Genomic DNA, 20036 nt, shown 5'->3' on the forward strand with positions numbered 1-20036 from the left:
GGTCATCTCTACTGCCTCTGATCTGGCGGACTCACTAAACAGAGAACATCCCTGGTCATCCCTACTGCCTCTGATCTGGCAGACTCAATAAACAGAGAACATCCCTGGTCATCCCTACTGCCTCTTATCTGGCAGACTCACTAAACAGAGAACTTCCCTGGTCATCTCTACTGCCTCTGATCTGGCAGACTCACTAAACAGAGAACTTCCCTGGTCATCTCTACTGCCTCTGATCTGGCAGACTCACTAAACAGAGAACTTCCCTGGTCATCTCTACTGCCTCTGATCTGGCAGACTCACTTGCTTCGTTTGTAAAATATGTCTAAATGTTGGAGTGTGCCTGTGGCTTGCCGTAAATTGCCATCTGGTTTGCTTAATATAAGGAATTTAAAATTATTTATACTTTTACTTTGATACTTAAGTATATTTTACACCAAATACTTTTAGACTTTTACTCAAGTAGAATTTTACTGGGTGACTTTTACTTTTGTCATTTTCTATTAAGGTATCTTTACTTTTACTCAAGTATGACAGTTAGGTACTTTTTCCACCACTGCTCACACCCTCATCCCTGACCACACCCCCATCCCTAACCACACCCTCATCCCTGACCACACCCCCATCCCTAACCACACCCTCATCCCTGACCACACCCCCATCCCTGACCACACCCATCCCTGACCACACCCCCATCCCTATGGTTTGCCACTTGGCTTTGTTTTTATCAGTTGCCCATGCTATTTCAATAATAAATCATTAGATTTTTCCATTGCGTTAATGATGGCGTATTGATTGATTTCCAAGTTCTTAGTATAAGAATTTTGGCCTTTTCATGTACAAAGAAGACCAGACAAATATTCAACATTTGCTGTGTTTGGGTAACCTTAACAAACTGCTGAAATAGAACAGTTTGTAGCCTACTTAGTTATAAAACAAGACAATTTCAGTCAAATAACTGGAAACAAGGCCAACATAAATTACCAACACAGATAAGTCAAATAACTGGAAACAAGGCCAACTTAAATTACCAACACAGATAAGTCAAATAACTGGAAACAAGGCCAACTTAAATTACCAACACAGATAAGTCAAATAACTGGAAACAAGGCCAACTTAAATTACCAACACAGATAAGTCAAATAACTGGAAACAAGGCCAACTTAAATTACCAACACAGATAAGTCAAATAACTGGAAACAAGGCCAACTTAAATTACCAACACAGATAAGTCAAATAACTGGAAACAAGGCCAACTTAAATTACCAACACAGATAAGTCAAATAACTGGAAACAAGGCCAACTTAAATTACCAACACAGATAAGTCAAATAACTGGAAACAAGGCCAACTTAAATTACCAACACAGATAAGTCAAATAACTGGAAACAAGGCCAACTTAAATTACCAACACAGATAAGTCAAATAACTGGAAACAAGGCCAACTTAAATTACCAACACAGATAAGTCAAATAACTGGAAACAAGGCCAACATAAATTACCAACACAGATAAGTCAATATTATATTTATTATGTTCAGATTGCAACTAATTTCCATCTAATATGTGAGAATGTCATTTCAGTTTGTCATTCCTCACCTCAAAGAGGGTAATATCATGAATCTAGCCCTCACCCACCCTTACTCATTAACCATTCAGATGCTGATTGTAGCCAGTTTAAAAAAGGAGATTCAAAATTAGGTTTCACCTGGCAACAATTGTTTTCAGAAGTTCATTTATTGGTCACTGTTTGTTTTGGAAACGGTAAGCAGATCACTGATCAACATACAGGACATCTGGAGATGTACACTCAGTTCAGTAACAACTTCACGATGGCCCGTATTCATAAAACGTCTCAGAGTGCTGATCTAGGATCAGGTCCCCCCTGTCCATGTAATCTTATTCATTATAATGTAAAAGGATAAACACTCAGCACAACAGCACTCCTACTATGAGACACTTGGGGAATGTATCTCACACACAGAAAGCAACACATCTTCACCGATATCAAATAGAAAATATGAATAACAGCCATAATGAGGACAATAAACTTAGATTATTACAAGAACATTAAATATGGTTTTGATTTAAGTGCTGCTAGGTTGGTGAAATGGGAACGATTTGTTGACGGTAAGGGAGAGTGAATGCATTACACACAGCCAATGCAAGGATTTCCCAGACATTATGGGAACGTTCATAGGATAACCAATCAGAACAAACTGTTCATGCACTGTACAGTATCTCAGGGCGCTGCTCTAAGAATACGACGACAGACTCTGTGATGAAACTCAGAACTGGGGCCTTGGTTTTAATCATCCTTGTGGATATGCCCATTTAATAAATGAAAACATTTTCATTTTCTAAACAATGAATCATGTTCTTACAGCAGCCTGTCATTGTCTATGACTCCATTACCCAGAGTGCATCTCTTCTCTCATTCTGAGGTACTCTGTTGTCTTTTCACCATCCCTGCCTGTCTACATCCATAGGTCCTGACCTGTACCCACATCCACTGTGGTGTGGTAGGACTCTCCTCTACTTAAAGCCATCCTCATGGTCTTCAGGACCAGACACGTTCTTTCCTCATCCTTTCCTCATCCTTTCCTCATCCGTCCATCCGTTCTCCCCTCTGTTCTATCTGTCTCGTCATCCCTCCATCCCTCTGTCCTGGGCTTGTCTGTCTGTCGTTCCCTCCTCCATGGCCCGAGGGGGTTATCTATGGTGCTCTCCAGAGTCATTGGGACTCTTTGGGGACGTATAGGGGGGTAAGGAGGTGGGCCGGGGGCCTGAGGCTTTGCCATTGTCCTTCTCCTCCTCTCCCTCCGTTCCTCCTACTCCTCTTCCTCCTCCTCCTCTTCCCTCCGTTCTGTCAGTCTCCTCGGAACCACCCCGCCCGTCCTCGCTGGACTCGACGACGTCTGACCCCTCCGACTCAGAGAGCAGCTCCCCGTCGTGGTACTCAGTCCCTTCCACCCCCTCGCCGTCCCTCTCCTCCCCCGCCTCCCCCGCCTCCCCCTCCCCTGCACTGCTCATCTGGGTGGTGCTGTTGTGGTGCTTGATGTGGTAGCGCTGGTTCTGGAAGAACTTGACCAGGGTGTGCTTAGGAAGGTCCAGCTGGGCCGACAGGGTGTGGATAGCCTCCTGGTCAGGGTAGAGGCCCACGTCACCGATGAAGCTCTGCAGGATGGCCAGAGCCTCCAGGGAGATCCGGGTCCGCGACCGCAGCTTTCTGGACCCGCCACTCACGCTGCCGTTGTCCTTGCCTCGAGTCCCATCTGAGTTGTGGCCCCTGGGGCCAGGCGTGGGAGTGGGGAGAGGGGATGGGTCCCGCATGGGAGATGGAGATGGGGATGGGGCCTTCCTTGGAGGTAAGGGCTGCCTGTGCAGTGCCTGTGGAGAAAAAGAGGAGGTGTCATGTTGAATCCCATCAGAGCAGACTGTCAACATAGGAAATCAGCCCACAGACTCTAAGTAATAATCAGTCTATACCCTAAGTAATAATCAGTCTATACTCTAAGTAATAATCTGTCTATTCTCTAAGTAATAACCAGTCTATTCTCTAAGTAATAATCAGTCTATTCTCTAAGGAATAATCAGTCTATTCTCTAAGGAATAATCAGTCTATACTCTAAGAAATAACCAGTTCATTCTCTAACTAAGTCTGACAACACAATATGCACATTCATATAATAAACTGAAAAACTCAACAACAACAACAGAGACAGTAGAAGAAGTTCACCTAAACATAGGATACACTCCCCCCTTAGAGGTAACTCATTTCATTTACTTTCTAGGGGGTTAGTTGTACAATAACAGAGATCCCATAGACCAGAGAGTTCCCTAGAAGCTCATAAACAACAACAGCAGCAGAGAGTGTTTCCCTAAGGAATAGGATAGACTCCCCCCTCTTAGTGTCAGCCCATTAACATCCTAGGGGGTTAGTTGGAACGTGTGGTACTGGAGCTGAGATCCCATTGACCAGACAGAGAGGTCCCAGTCCCAGGCCCATCACATTCCCCTCTCCTGGGGCTATTAGAAGGGCGGGGTGCCTGAACGCCCAAACACTGGAATGCTGCGCCCATAAATCTGTGGTCCGGGAAAATGAAAGGACCTAAATAAAGATAATAGTAATTATTTTTCCCCCTTCAATAATAACATGGTATGTTTCAAATAATATTGAGGTTAGGCCAGACCATGGAGTATTTCTAAATGCTCTTTGGTGGGTTGGTGAGAGAAGGCCTTTTGGTCTTCAGGAAATGTGTGGGCTCCTTGTTTTATGCCTCCTTGTCTATTTCTGATGTCACAAAGGGGCAATCTGAAGTTTCCGTAACAAGCTGAGGGACGGGGCTGTTGAACTGTTACCACTCTCAAATTCATATAGAGAGAGCTGTGGATGCAAGGACTGACCATCCATGATATCAAAATGATAGTTTTAACCATGTTTTGAGGCGATACAATGTTTGTTTACATTTACATTGCTGAAAAACATTGGAGTAAAACAAGCTAATATTCTGGGTTCTGATGAGGTACGACTATTGAGCTTTGCTCATGAGGCATTTCTAAGTTATATTCTTCAAGAATCAATGAGTACATATCATTGATTTAAAAGTCTAAAAATGTATGTAGCAACTGCAGATTGCCCCTTTAAAGGAGACTGACTGGAAGTGGATGACTAAAATGTCTTAAAGGAGACAAACCTGACAGGAAGTGGATGACTAAAATGTCTTAAAGGAGACAAACCTGACAGGAAGTGGATGACTTAGTGTAAGGAACAGGTGGTGGGATAGAGAGAGAAACGTCCCAGGCATCCCACCACTGTCCTGGAAACCCTTTAACAATCAATCCAGTCAGTCCTTCCATAACTCTAAATCCAACCCAACAACAGAACACACAACATCACTAAAACATCATAACTCTAAATCCAACCCAACAACAGAACACACAACATCACTAAAACATCATAACTCTAAATCCAATCCAACAACAGAACACACAACATCACTAAAACATCATAACTCTAAATCCAACCCAACAACAGAACACACAACATCACTAAACATCATAACTCTAAATCCAACCCAACATCAGAACACACAACATCACTAAAATATCATAACTCTAAATCCAACCCAACATCAGAACACACAACATCACTAAAATATCATAACTCTAAATCCAACCCAACAACAGAACACACAACATCACTAAACATCATAACTCTAAATCCAACCCAACAACAACATCACTAAAACATCATAACTCTAAATCCAACCCAACAACAGAACACACAACATCACTAAATGATCATAACTCTAAATCCAACCCAACAACAGAACACACAACATCACTAAAACATCATAACTCTAAATCCAACCCAACAACAGAACACACAACATCACTGAAATATCATAACTCTAAATCCAACCCAACAACAGAACACACAACATCACTAAACATCATAACTCTAAATCCAACCCAACAACAGAACACACAACATCACTAAACATCATAACTCTAAATCCAACCCAACAACAGAACACACAACATCACTAAAATATCATAACTCTAAATCCAACCCAACAACAGAACACACAACATCACTAAACATCATAACTCTAAATCCAACCCAACAACAGAACACACAACATCACTAAACATCATAACTCTAAATCCAACCCAACATCAGAACACACAACATCACTAAAATATCATAACTCTAAATCCAACCCAACATCAGAACACACAACATCACTAAAATATCATAACTCTAAATCCAACCCAACATCAGAACACACAACATCACTAAAATATTATAACTCTAAATCCAACCCAACAACAGAACACACAACATCACTCAAATATATCTGGTTCTTTGTTTCTCTGTTGTCATTATGGATGCAACACTCTGGAAGAAATGAGTCTCATCAAGAAAAGTAAATCATCTGTGAGGAGAGGATGAAAGAATGATAGAGACCCTGAATAATGTAGCTGTCCTGGTTAGAGAGGGTCCTCATTAGGGTACAGACCCTGAATAATGTAGCTGTCCTGGTTAGAGAGGGTCCTCATCAGGGTACAGACAGACCCTGAATAATGTAGCTGTCCTGGTTAGGGAGGGTCCTCATCAGGGTACAGACAGACCCTGAATAATGTAGCTGTCCTGGTTAGGGAGGGTCCTCATCAGGTATAGACAGACCCTGAATAATGTAGCTGTCCTGGTTAGAGAGGATCCTCATTAGGGTACAGACCCTGAATAATGTAGCTGTCCTGGTTAGAGAGGGTCCTCATTGGGGTACAGACCCTGAATAATGTAGCTGTCCTGGTTAGAGAGGGTCCTCATTAGGGTACAGACCCTGAATAATGTAGCTGTCCTGGTTAGAGAGGGTCCTCATTGGGGTACAGACCCTGAATAATGTAGCTGTCCTGGTTAGGGAGGGTCCTCATCAGGGTACAGACAGACCCTGAATAATGTAGCTGTCCTGGTTAGAGAGGGTCCACATCAGGTATAGACAGACCCTGAATAATGTAGCTGTCCTGGTTAGAGAGGGTCCTCATTAGGGTACAGATCCTGAATAATGTAGCTGTCCTGGTTAGAGAGGGTCCTCATTAGGGTACAGACCCTGAATAATGTAGCTGTCCTGGTTAGAGAGGGTCCTCATTGGGGTACAGACCCTGAATAATGTAGCTGTCCTGGTTAGAGAGGGTCCTCATTAGGGTACAGATCCTGAATAATGTAGCTGTCCTGGTAAGAGAGGGTCCTCATTAGGGTACAGACCCTGAATAATGTAGCTGTCCTGGTTAGAGAGGGTCCTCATTGGGGTACAGATCCTGAATAATGTAGCTGTCCTGGTTAGAGAGGGTCCTCATTAGGGTACAGACCCTGAATAATGTAGCTGTCCTGGTTAGGGAGGGTCCTCATCAGGGTACAGACAGACCCTGAATAATGTAGCTGTCCTGGTTAGAGAGGGTCCACATCAGGTATAGACAGACCCTGAATAATGTAGCTGTCCTGGTTAGAGAGGGTCCTCATTAGGGTACAGATCCTGAATAATGTAGCTGTCCTGGTTAGAGAGGGTCCTCATTAGGGTACAGACCCTGAATAATGTAGCTGTCCTGGTTAGAGAGGGTCCTCATTGGGGTACAGACCCTGAATAATGTAGCTGTCCTGGTTAGAGAGGGTCCTCATTAGGGTAAAGATCCTGAATAATGTAGCTGTCCTGGTTAGAGAGGGTCCTCATTAGGGTACAGACCCTGAATAATGTAGCTGTCCTGGTTAGAGAGGGTCCTCATTAGGGTACAGATCCTGAATAATGTAGCTGTCCTGTTTAGAGAGGGTCCTCATTAGGGTACAGACCCTGAATAATGTAGCTGTCCTGGTTAGAGAGGGTCCTCATTAGGGTACAGACCCTGAATAATGTAGCTGTCCTGGTTAGAGAGGGTCCTCATCAGGTACAGACAGACCCTGAATAATGTAGCTGTCCTGGTTAGAGAGGGTCCTCATTAGGATACAGACCCTGAATAATGTAGCTGTCCTGGTTAGAGAGGGTCCTCATTGGGGTACAGACCCTGAATAATGTAGCTGTCCTGGTTAGAGAGGGTCCTCATTGGGGTACAGGCCCTCTGAGACCCTGCTAACATACTAATTAATATGTCATGATTAGAAGTCAGCTTTCTGCATGACTTCACCTCCACTCTACACCAGAGAGGGCTGTTATGAGTCATTTATTGTCAGTATGTTTGTGAGTGAGAGTGTGTGTTCTTAAATTAGTGTGTGTGTGTGTGTGTGTGTGTGTGTGTGTGTGTGTGTGTGTGTGTGTGTGTGTGTGTGTGTGTGTGTGTGTGTGTGTGTGTGTGTGTGTGTGTGTGTGTGTGTGTGTGTAGCACAGCTGGGACACATGTGTGGTGTGTGGTGGAGCCCGGGGGTGTGTGGAAGGGTACAGTACAGACATGGTGGGGGTCTGGGTCAGAGGGAGGGAGACCCATGGGGATAAGAGCAAAGCATCCAGAATGACAGCAGCAGCAGAAAGCAGACCCATGTAATGCTGAGATAGACACATCTACAGGACCACCCAGTCTGCCTGGAGCTGCCAGTGTTTACCACAGAATGATATCTACCATTTTATAGGATCTTTATGGTGCCTACAGAGAGATCAACATCACCATTCTCTCTCTTATCCATTCATCAACTCTCTAACTCTGTCTGTCTGTCTGTCTGTCTGTCTGTCTGTCTGTCTGTCTGTCTGTCTGTCTGTCTGTCTGTCTGTCTTTCTGTCACTCTCATCTTGATCTCTCTGCCTATCTCTCTCTCTCCCTTGTTCTCTCTCGCCATTACCTTACGGGTAACATTACCACTTCTCCTACCATCCACCCCCTCTCTCCTTCCCCTTTCCTGCTTCCCTTCTCTCTCTCCTCGCTAGGCGCCATCAGTGAAGATGAGGCTGCAGATTTATGTCCCTGCTTTGGTCCCAGACATTCTAGGAGAGCAGTGAAGGAATGTGTTCATGGTGTGACCACAACATCCTTCCCAAGATGCTTAATTATTAAAAGAAGAAAGAGAGAGAGAATAGAAAGATGGACTGGTTCAGGCCCTTCCAGACAAGTGTCCTTCTAACATACAACAAGCTTCTGGTTAAACTGAACAGCACACAACATACACTTCTACTTCTGGTCAACTGTAAGTCCCTCACATCTGTCTACAATTGTTTTGAGGGACTGAGGTGAAGTGTCTTTGCTTTTTGTGGGAACACTCTATGTTTGTAGTTTCTGCTGCAATTGTGTCCAATATGTAATTCAGGAGGGGGGGGGGGGGGCTCCAAGCTGTATACCGGTGAGGTATTTGCCAGGGGTGACACCTCTCCTCTCGGGCCTCTCACCTGGGTTTCTGGAGACATGTGGAGGACAGTGGAGTCTCTCACCTGTGTTTCTGGAGACATGTGGAGGACAGTGGAGTCTCTCACCGGGGTTTCTGGAGACATGTGGAGGGTAGTGGTCTCACCTGGGGTGATGGAGACATGTGGAGGACAGTGGAGTCTCACCTGTGTTTCTGGAGACATGTGGAGGACAGTGGAGTCTCTCACCGGGGTTTCTGGAGACATGTGGAGGACAGTGGAGTCTCTCACCTGTGTTTCTGGAGACATGTGGAGGACAGTGGAGTCTCTCACCGGGGTTTCTGGAGACATGTGGAGGGTAGTGGTCTCACCTGGGGTGATGGAGACATGTGGAGGACAGTGGAGTCTCACCTGTGTTTCTGGAGACATGTGGAGGACAGTGGAGTCTCTCACCGGGGTTTCTGGAGACATGTGGAGGACAGTGGAGTCTCTCACCTGTGTTTCTGGAGACATGTGGAGGACAGTGGTCTCACCTGGGGTGATGGAGACATGTGGAGGACAGTGGAGTCTCACCTGTGTTTCTGGAGACATGTGGAGGACAGTGTGAAGCCTCTCACTGTAGTGGTGCTTGGACTCCTCTTCATACACCATGTCCCTCTCAGCCTGGGACAGGGTCAGGAACCTTCTAATGGTACACAGGTTCTCCCACAGAGTCCGGTTGTCTGGGCTGGGGTTCTCCTTCCAACGCAGCAGCTCACACAGCCAGCCCTGACAGAGAGGGAGGGATGACGGGTCATTTAACATACAGCACTAGAGTGAGAGAGGAAATGGAGAAAGAGAGACAGGACAAGGGGATGGAGAGGGGTAGAGACATGAAAGAACAGGTTGGGGGAAAACAAGCAAAAGACAAGTTCCAGATGAAAGTGATGTGGTGCTGAGAGAGAGATGTGATTATCTCTGCTAGACTGGCCCAGGCACTAACACCAGCTGTTGTTTGTACACAGCCTCCTCCAGCACCCAGTGTTCATAACCTGATCAGGGCTCCTTCTCTCCCTCCCTCCAGCCGTCTCTCCGGAGAGGGCCATTGCCAGAAGGGGTCACTGAGCCATGACCCCTCACAGAGCCAGGCCTGTAGGAGACCCTACCCCCTGACCAGCAGTGGTGCACACACAGAGACACACAAGCCTGTATCTCACACGTGTTTACACACACCACACTAACGTGTGTGAAAAAACACACACACACACAACCTATTTGTTTCTATTCTATAATCCACTTCTTAGATAGTCCAATCTAAAACCACCCAGAACAACAGCAGTCTATTTATGTCTTCCTCAAGAATCCTCACGCCTTAATCATGTGATCTCTCTGTACAACCCTCAGACCAGCCGTGATCATGTGATCTCTCTGTACAACCCTCAGACCAGCCGTGATCATGTGATCTCTCTGTACAACCCTCAGACCAGCCGTTATCATGTGATCTCTCTGTACAACCCTCAGTCCAGCCGTGATCATGTGATCTCTCTGTACAACCCTCAGTCCAGCCGTGATCATGTGATCTCTCTGTACAACCCTCAGTCCAGCCGTGATCATGTGATCTCTCTGTACAACCCTCAGTCCAGCCGTGATCATGTGATCCCTCTGTACAACCCTCAGTCCAGCCGTGATCATGTGATCCCTCTGTACAACCCTCAGACCAAAAGACTTCACAGGTCAAACCATTTTCTCTTGTCAAATACCAGTCATACAAAGACAGCGAACCAAAGATGAATCACCATCTGTCTCTGACACTAACCCAAACCGAGAGGATTCTGATGAGCTGTACACAGACATCATAACATATCCCAAGCCACCCCTCTCCTAGATGGCCATTTCCAGTGGCTCCTAGATGGCTATCTTTTTCATATTTTTATTTAACCTTTATTTAACCTTTATTTAACTAGGCAAGTCAGTTAAGAACAAATTCTTACAGCCGTAAGAAAGGCAAATTACCTCCTTTGGGGACAGGGGCTGGGATTAAAAATAAAAAATAGACATAAATAAATATAGGACAAAACACACATCACGACAAGAGAGACAACACTATATAAAGAGAGATCTAAGACAACAGCATAGCAAGGCAGCAACACATGACAACACAGCATGGTAGCAACACCACATGACAACAACATGGTAGCAACACAACATGGCAGCTGCACAGCATGGTAGCAACACAACATGGTAGCAAAACAACATGGTAGCAGCACAAAACATGGTATAAAACATTATTGGGCACAGACAACAGCACAGAAGGGAAAAAAGGTAGAGACCACAATACATCACGCAAAGCAGCCACAACTGTCAGTAAGAGTGTCCATGATTGAGTCTTTGAATGAAGAGATGGAGATAAAACTGTTCAGTTTGAGTGTTTGATGCAGCTCGTTCCAGTCGCTAGCTGCAGCAAACTGAAAAGAGTAGCGACCCAGGGATGTGTGTGCTTTGGGGACCTTTAACAGAACGTGACTGGCAGAACGGGTGTTGTATGTGGAGGATGAGGGCTGCAGTAGATATCTCAGATAGGAGGGAGTGAGGCCTAAGAGGGTTTTATAAATAAGCATCAACCAGTGGGTCTTGCGACGGGTATACAGAGTTGACCAGTTTATAGAGGAGTGTAGAGTGCAGTGATGTGTCCTATAAGGAGCATTGGTGGCAAATCTGATGGCCGATTGATAAAGAACATCTAGCTGCTCGAGGGCACTCTTACCTGCCGATCTATAAAGTCTGTCTCCGTAATCTAGCATGGTTAGGATGGTCATCTGAATCAGGGTTAGTTTGGCAGCTGGGGTGAAAGAGGAGCGATTACGATAGAGGAAACCAAGTCTAGATTTAACTTTAGCCTGCAGCTTTGATATTTGCTGAGAGAAGGAGAGTGTACCGTCTAGCCATACTACCAAGTACTTGTATGAGGTGACTACCTCAAGCTCTAAACCCTCAGAGGTAGTCTCCAGTGGCTCCCTCTCCTAGATGGCTATCTCCAGTGGCTCCCTCTCCTAGATGGCTATCTCCAGTGGCTCCCTCTCCTAGATGGCTATCTCCAGTGGCTCCCTCTCCTAGATGGCTATCTCCAGTGGCTCCCTCTCCTAGATGGCTATCTCCAGTGGCTCCCTCTCCTAGATGGCTATCTCCAGTGGCTCCCTCTCCTAGATGGCTATCTCCAGTGTCTCCCTCTCCTAGATGGATATCTCCAGTGGCTCCCTCTCCTAGATGGCTATCTCCAGTGGCTCCCTCTCCTAGATGGCTATCTCCAGTGGCTCCTTCATGTGCAACCACATCCCGCATGCTCTGTCCCTCTAACAGAAACAGATGTGGAGGACTCAGGAGGGTAGGCATTTGGAGTATCTTTGATGATGTCCCACAGTGTAACCCAGCACACACATGCTCATAGACACACACACACACACACACGTAAGCCAGATCCTTTGGCTGGCGTGACAGACGTTTCTTTTATCTCTACCCGGCCCTGGACGCCCACATTGGTCCTGACAGTCAGATACCACAGCCTGTGGTACCAAACAAGCAGCGCATGCTTGACATCCCCGCCCACATACCCCGATATGTGATCTTACCTCCCATCAAATCCACCACAGTTCATCAACCCTGGAGAAATAACATTCTCCATTGTGTGGGAGATTGTGTGCATTACATGCATGTGTAGGCATGCACATGAGTGTGTGTGTGTGTTACGGTTGTTTACAGATATTTACACATTTTACTAAGCATCCTGATCACAGGATGTCAGCATTTCACCTTTAGCTAGGTAGCTTCAAACAAAAACCACTAAGCTCCTCTCACTAGAGTACGGTATTGTTATGATATACTTATATACAGTACACTGTATGTGTGTGGACTGACCTGGCTCTTGTTGGTGACCCCTGGTATACTGTATGTGTGTGGACTGACCTGGCTCTTGTTGGTGACCCCTGGTATACTGTATGTGTGTGGACTGACCTGGCTCTTGTTGGTGACCCCTGGTACACTGTATGTGTGTGGACTGACCTGGCTCTTGTTGGTGACCCCTGGTATACTGTATGTGTGTGGACTGACCTGGCTCTTGTTGGTGACCCCTGGTATACTGTATGTGTGTGGACTGACCTGGCTCTTGTTGGTGACCCCTGGTACACTGTATGTGTGTGGACTGACCTGGCTCTTGTTGGTGACCCCTGGTATACTGTATGTGTGTGGACTGACCTGGCTCTTGTTGGTGACCCCTGGTATACTGTATGTGTGTGGACTGACCTGGCTCTTGTTGGTGACCCCTGGTATACTGCATGTGTGTGGACTGACCTGGCTCTTGTTGGTGACCCCTGGTACACTGTATGTGTGTGGACTGACCTGGCTCTTGTTGGTGACCCCTGGTATACTGTATGTGTGTGGACTGACCTGGCTCTTGTTGGTGACCCCTGGTATACTGTATGTGTGTGGACTGACCTGGCTCTTGTTGGTGACCCCTGGTATACTGTATGTGTGTGGACTGACCTGGCTCTTGTTGGTGACCCCTGGTATACTGTATGTGTGTGGACTGACCTGGCTCTTGTTGGTGACCCCTGGTATACTGTATGTGTGTGGACTGACCTGGCTCTTGTTGGTGACCCCTGGTATACTGTATGTGTGTGGACTGACCTGGCTCTTGTTGGTGACCCCTGGTATACTGTATGTGTGTGGACTGACCTGGCTCTTGTTGGTGACCCCTGGTATACTGTATGTGTGTGGACTGACCTGGCTCTTGTTGGTGACCCCTGGTATACTGTATGTGTGTGGACTGACCTGGCTCTTGTTGGTGACCCCTGGTATACTGTATGTGTGTGGACTGACCTGGCTCTTGTTGGTGACCCCTGGTATACTGTATGTGTGTGGACTGACCTGGCTCTTGTTGGTGACCCCTGGTATACTGTATGTGTGTGGACTGACCTGGCTCTTGTTGGTGACCCCTGGTACACTGTATGTGTGTGGACTGACCTGGCTCTTGTTGGTGACCCCTGGTATACTGTATGTGTGTGGACTGACCTGGCTCTTGTTGGTGACCCCTGGTATACTGTATGTGTGTGGACTGACCTGGCTCTTGTTGGTGACCCCTGGTATACTGTATGTGTGTGGACTGACCTGGCTCTTGTTGGTGACCCCTGGTATACTGTGTGTGTGGACTGACCTGGCTCTTGTTGGTGACCCCTGGTATACTGTATGTGTGTGGACTGACCTGGCTCTTGTTGGTGACCCCTGGTATACTGTATGTGTGTGGACTGACCTGGCTCTTGTTGGTGACCCCTGGTATACTGTATGTGTGTGGACTGACCTGGCTCTTGTTGGTGACCCCTGGTATACTGTATGTGTGTGGACTGACCTGGCTCTTGTTGGTGACCCCTGGTATACTGTATGTGTGTGGACTGACCTGGCTCTTGTTGGTGACCCCTGGTATACTGTATGTGTGTGGACTGACCTGGCTCTTGTTGGTGACCCCTGGTATACTGTATGTGTGTGGACTGACCTGGCTCTTGTTGGTGACCCCTGGTATACTGTATGTGTGTGGACTGACCTGGCTCTTGTTGGTGACCCCTGGTATACTGTATGTGTGTGGACTGACCTGGCTCTTGTTGGTGACCCCTGGTATACTGTATGTGTGTGGACTGACCTGGCTCTTGTTGGTGACCCCTGGTATACTGTATGTGTGTGGACTGACCTGGCTCTTGTTGGTGACCCCTGGTATACTGTATGTGTGTGGACTGACCTGGCTCTTGTTGGTGACCCCTGGTATACTGTATGTGTGTGGACTGACCTGGCTCTTGTTGGTGACCCCTGGTATACTGTATGTGTGTGGACTGACCTGGCTCTTGTTGGTGACCCCTGGTATACTGTATGTGTGTGGACTGACCTGGCTCTTGTTGGTGACCCCTGGTATACTGTATGTGTGTGGACTGACCTGGCTCTTGTTGGTGACCCCTGGTATACTGTATGTGTGTGGACTGACCTGGCTCTTGTTGGTGACCCCTGGTATACTGTATGTGTGTGGACTGACCTGGCTCTTGTTGGTGACCCCTGGTATACTGTATGTGTGTGGACTGACCTGGCTCTTGTTGGTGACCCCTGGTATACTGTATGTGTGTGGACTGACCTGGCTCTTGTTGGTGACCCCTGGTATACTGTATGTGTGTGGACTGACCTGGCTCTTGTTGGTGACCCCTGGTATACTGTATGTGTGTGGACTGACCTGGCTCTTGTTGGTGACCCCTGGTATACTGTATGTGTGTGGACTGACCTGGCTCTTGTTGGTGACCCCTGGTATACTGTATGTGTGTGGACTGACCTGGCTCTTGTTGGTGACCCCTGGTATACTGTATGTGTGTGGACTGACCTGGCTCTTGTTGGTGACCCCTGGTATACTGTATGTGTGTGGACTGACCTGGCTCTTGTTGGTGACCCCTGGTATACTGTATGTGTGTGGACTGACCTGGCTCTTGTTGGTGACCCCTGGTATACTGTATGTGTGTGGACTGACCTGGCTCTTGTTGGTGACCCCTGGTATACTGTATGTGTGTGGACTGACCTGGCTCTTGTTGGTGACCCCTGGTATACTGTATGTGTGTGGACTGACCTGGCTCTTGTTGGTGACCCCTGGTATACTGTATGTGTGTGGACTGACCTGGCTCTTGTTGGTGACCCCTGGTATACTGTATGTGTGTGGACTGACCTGGCTCTTGTTGGTGACCCCTGGTACACTGTATGTGTGTGGACTGACCTGGCTCTTGTTGGTGACCCCTGGTATACTGTATGTGTGTGGACTGACCTGGCTCTTGTTGGTGACCCCTGGTATACTGTATGTGTGTGGACTGACCTGGCTCTTGTTGGTGACCCCTGGTATACTGTATGTGTGTGGACTGACCTGGCTCTTGTTGGTGACCCCTGGTATACTGTATGTGTGTGGACTGACCTGGCTCTTGTTGGTGACCCCTGGTACACTGTATGTGTGTGGACTGACCTGGCTCTTGTTGGTGACCCCTGGTACACTGTATGTGTGTGGACTGACCTGGCTCTTGTTGGTGACCCCTGGTATACTGTATGTGTGTGGACTGACCTGGCTCTTGTTGGTGACCCCTGGTACACTGTATGTGTGTGGACTGACCTGGCTCTTGTTGGTGACCCCTGGTATACTGTATGTGTGTGGACTGACCTGGCTCTTGTTGGTGACCCCTGGTACACTGTATGTGTGTGGACTGACCTGGCTCTTGTTGGTGACCCCTGGTATACTGTATGTGTGTGGACTGACCTGGCTCTTGTTGGTGACCCCTGGTACACTGTATGTGTGTGGACTGACCTGGCTCTTGTTGGTGACCCCTGGTATACTGTATGTGTGTGGACTGACCTGGCTCTTGTTGGTGACCCCTGGTACACTGTATGTGTGTGGACTGACCTGGCTCTTGTTGGTGACCCCTGGTACACTGTATGTGTGTGGACTGACCTGGCTCTTGTTGGTGACCCCTGGTATACTGTATGTGTGTGGACTGACCTGGCTCTTGTTGGTGACCCCTGGTACACTGTATGTGTGTGGACTGACCTGGCTCTTGTTGGTGACCCCTGGTATACTGTATGCGTGTGGACTGACCTGGCTCTTGTTGGTGACCCCTGGTATACTGTATGTGTGTGGACTGACCTGGCTCTTGTTGGTGACCCCTGGTATACTGTATGTGTGTGGACTGACCTGGCTCTTGTTGGTGACCCCTGGTACACTGTATGTGTGTGGACTGACCTGGCTCTTGTTGGTGACCCCTGGTATACTGTATGTGTGTGGACTGACCTGGCTCTTGTTGGTGACCCCTGGTATACTGTATGTGTGTGGACTGACCTGGCTCTTGTTGGTGACCCCTGGTATACTGTATGTGTGTGGACTGACCTGGCTCTTGTTGGTGACCCCTGGTATACTGCATGTGTGTGGACTGACCTGGCTCTTGTTGGTGACCCCTGGTATACTGTATGTGTGTGGACTGACCTGGCTCTTGTTGGTGACCCCTGGTATACTGTATGTGTGTGGACTGACCTGGCTCTTGTTGGTGACCCCTGGTATACTGTATGTGTGTGGACTGACCTGGCTCTTGTTGGTGACCCCTGGTATACTGTATGTGTGTGGACTGACCTGGCTCTTGTTGGTGACCCCTGGTATACTGTATGTGTGTGGACTGACCTGGCTCTTGTTGGTGACCCCTGGTACACTGTATGTGTGTGGACTGACCTGGCTCTTGTTGGTGACCCCTGGTATACTGTATGTGTGTGGACTGACCTGGCTCTTGTTGGTGACCCTTGGTACACTGTATGTGTGTGGACTGACCTGGCTCTTGTTGGTGACCCCTGGTATACTGTATGTGTGTGGACTGACCTGGCTCTTGTTGGTGACCCCTGGTACACTGTATGTGTGTGGACTGACCTGGCTCTTGTTGGTGACCCCTGGTATACTGCATGTGTGTGGACTGACCTGGCTCTTGTTGGTGACCCCTGGTACACTGTATGTGTGTGGACTGACCTGGCTCTTGTTGGTGACCCCTGGTACACTGTATGTGTGTGGACTGACCTGGCTCTTGTTGGTGACCCCTGGTATACTGTATGTGTGTGGACTGACCTGGCTCTTGTTGGTGACCCCTGGTACACTGTATGTGTGTGGACTGACCTGGCTCTTGTTGGTGACCCCTGGTATACTGTATGCGTGTGGACTGACCTGGCTCTTGTTGGTGACCCCTGGTATACTGTATGTGTGTGGACTGACCTGGCTCTTGTTGGTGACCCCTGGTATACTGTATGTGTGTGGACTGACCTGGCTCTTGTTGGTGACCCCTGGTACACTGTATGTGTGTGGACTGACCTGGCTCTTGTTGGTGACCCCTGGTATACTGTATGTGTGTGGACTGACCTGGCTCTTGTTGGTGACCCCTGGTATACTGTATGTGTGTGGACTGACCTGGCTCTTGTTGGTGACCCCTGGTATACTGTATGTGTGTGGACTGACCTGGCTCTTGTTGGTGACCCCTGGTATACTGCATGTGTGTGGACTGACCTGGCTCTTGTTGGTGACCCCTGGTATACTGTATGTGTGTGGACTGACCTGGCTCTTGTTGGTGACCCCTGGTATACTGTATGTGTGTGGACTGACCTGGCTCTTGTTGGTGACCCCTGGTATACTGTATGTGTGTGGACTGACCTGGCTCTTGTTGGTGACCCCTGGTATACTGTATGTGTGTGGACTGACCTGGCTCTTGTTGGTGACCCCTGGTATACTGCATGTGTGTGGACTGACCTGGCTCTTGTTGGTGACCCCTGGCATACTGTATGTGTGTGGACTGACCTGGCTCTTGTTGGTGACCCCTGGTATACTGTATGTGTGTGGACTGACCTGGCTCTTGTTGGTGACCCCTGGTATACTGTATGTGTGTGGACTGACCTGGCTCTTGTTGGTGACCCCTGGTATACTGTATGTGTGTGGACTGACCTGGCTCTTGTTGGTGACCCCTGTTATACTGCATGTGTGTGGACTGACCTGGCTCTTGTTGGTGACCCCTGGTATACTGTATGTGTGTGGACTGACCTGGCTCTTGTTGGTGACCCCTGGTATACTGTATGTGTGTGGACTGACCTGGCTCTTGTTGGTGACCCCTGGTATACTGCATGTGTGTGGACTGACCTGGCTCTTGTTGGTGACCCCTGGTATACTGTATGTGTGTGGACTGACCTGGCTCTTGTTGGTGACCCCTGGTATACTGTATGTGTGTGGACTGACCTGGCTCTTGTTGGCGGCCACCTTGGCGAACAGGGCCTGGGACACCTTGGCTCTCTTCATCTCCTGCTGGATCTCATCATAGATCCCAGAGGTAATGTTGATGTTGACCAGGGACTCCATCTTCAGGGGCAGCTCAGCACTGACCTGGGTCAGGGGGGGCTTGGGCTGCAGGGAGGAGAAGAGGGCGGGGGGGAGAAAGAAAGAGAGAGGTTTTAGTGAGCAAGACTGGCTAATCGTCTAGGTTACTGAGTCCCTAAAGAGATTGCCTGCATTTGTTTACCTGTTAGTGTACTGGCAGGGGTGTGTCTGTGTGTGATGTGACTACAGTGTTTACCTGTTAGTGTACTGGCAGGGGTGTTTCTGTGTGTGATGAGACTACAGTGTTTACTTAGTGTACTGGCAGGGGTGTGTCTGTGTGTGATGAGACTACAGTGTTTACCTGTTAGTGTACTGGCAGTGGTGTTTCTGTGTGTGATGAGACTACAGTGTTTACCTGTTAGTGTACTGGCAGGGGTGTTTCTGTGTGTGATGTGGGTTGTAGCCAGACCTGGGCTCGAATAGTATTTATTTTCTTTCAAATACTTAAACTTCACTTCATTGAGATTTCCAGACGCAATGCAACCAATGCAACAATCCCAAAAGTGCAAACCCCACCCACCCTGGCACTTCATGTAGGCTCAATCAAATGCTCAAAGTATTAGAGAGGAAATATGAATACTATTTAAACCCAGGTGTGGTTGTAGATGTGTGTCTGATGTGGCTACAGTGTGTACCTGTTAGTGTACTGGCAGGGGTGTGGTTGTAGAAGTGTGTCTGATGTGGCTCTTCCCTAGTGTTCCTATTCAACGTACATGAGGACACCTGGGTATGTACGTGTACCTGTGTGAGTCGCTGGCCAGTGGAGCTGGAGTTCTGATTGGTTGGGGTCTGGTTGCCTAGGTTGAGGTTGGGGTTCATGCTGCGTTCACGCTCCTCCTGGTAAATGTGGTCGCGTTCGCTCTCGTGGAGGTTCAGGAAGTTCTGCATAGCTTTGAGGTTGACCAGGAGTGACTGGGAGGCCTGGCGAGGGTCCTCCTCTTTACGAAGGATCTCAGACAGCAGGCCCTGAGACACAAACACGCGCGCAAATGTCAGGTCTCTTAGCAAGGACCCTCCAAGTAACCTTTCATACTCTAATTCTCTCATTACATCTCTCTCTCTCTCTCTCTCTCTCTCTCTCTCTCTCTCTCTCTCTCTCTCTCTCTCTCTCTCTCTCTCTCTCTCTCTCTCTCTCTCTCTCTCTCTCTCTCTCTCTCTCTCTCTCTCTCTCTCTCTCTCTCTCTCTCTCTCTCTCTCTCTCTCTCTCTCTCTCACACACTACTCTACTCTACTCTACACTACTCTACTCTCTTTAGGTAGGAATGTCCCTATGTCAGTGTATTGG

The 20036-nt window shown here is 47.8% G+C and overlaps 1 protein-coding gene across 1 annotated transcript in view; it reads right to left on the reverse strand.

Annotated features, from left to right (window-relative positions):
* Positions 1–2636: 2636 nt before the first annotated feature.
* Positions 2637–20036, reverse strand: part of LOC139413981 (DNA-binding protein SATB2-like) — a 33715-nt gene continuing 16315 nt past the window's right edge. Inside the window, exons 7-10 of the mRNA XM_071161866.1 lie at positions 19493–19717; positions 18614–18778; positions 9394–9588; positions 2637–3385 (exon numbers count right to left, since the gene is read on the reverse strand). Of these exons, the coding sequence (XP_071017967.1) occupies positions 2708–3385; positions 9394–9588; positions 18614–18778; positions 19493–19717 (1263 nt within the window). The 3' untranslated portion in view covers positions 2637–2707. The remainder of the gene's footprint in view (positions 3386–9393; positions 9589–18613; positions 18779–19492; positions 19718–20036) is intronic.

This window comes from Oncorhynchus clarkii, chromosome 7 (genome assembly GCF_045791955.1).
Source record: "Oncorhynchus clarkii lewisi isolate Uvic-CL-2024 chromosome 7, UVic_Ocla_1.0, whole genome shotgun sequence".
NCBI lineage: Eukaryota > Metazoa > Chordata > Actinopteri > Salmoniformes > Salmonidae > Oncorhynchus > Oncorhynchus clarkii.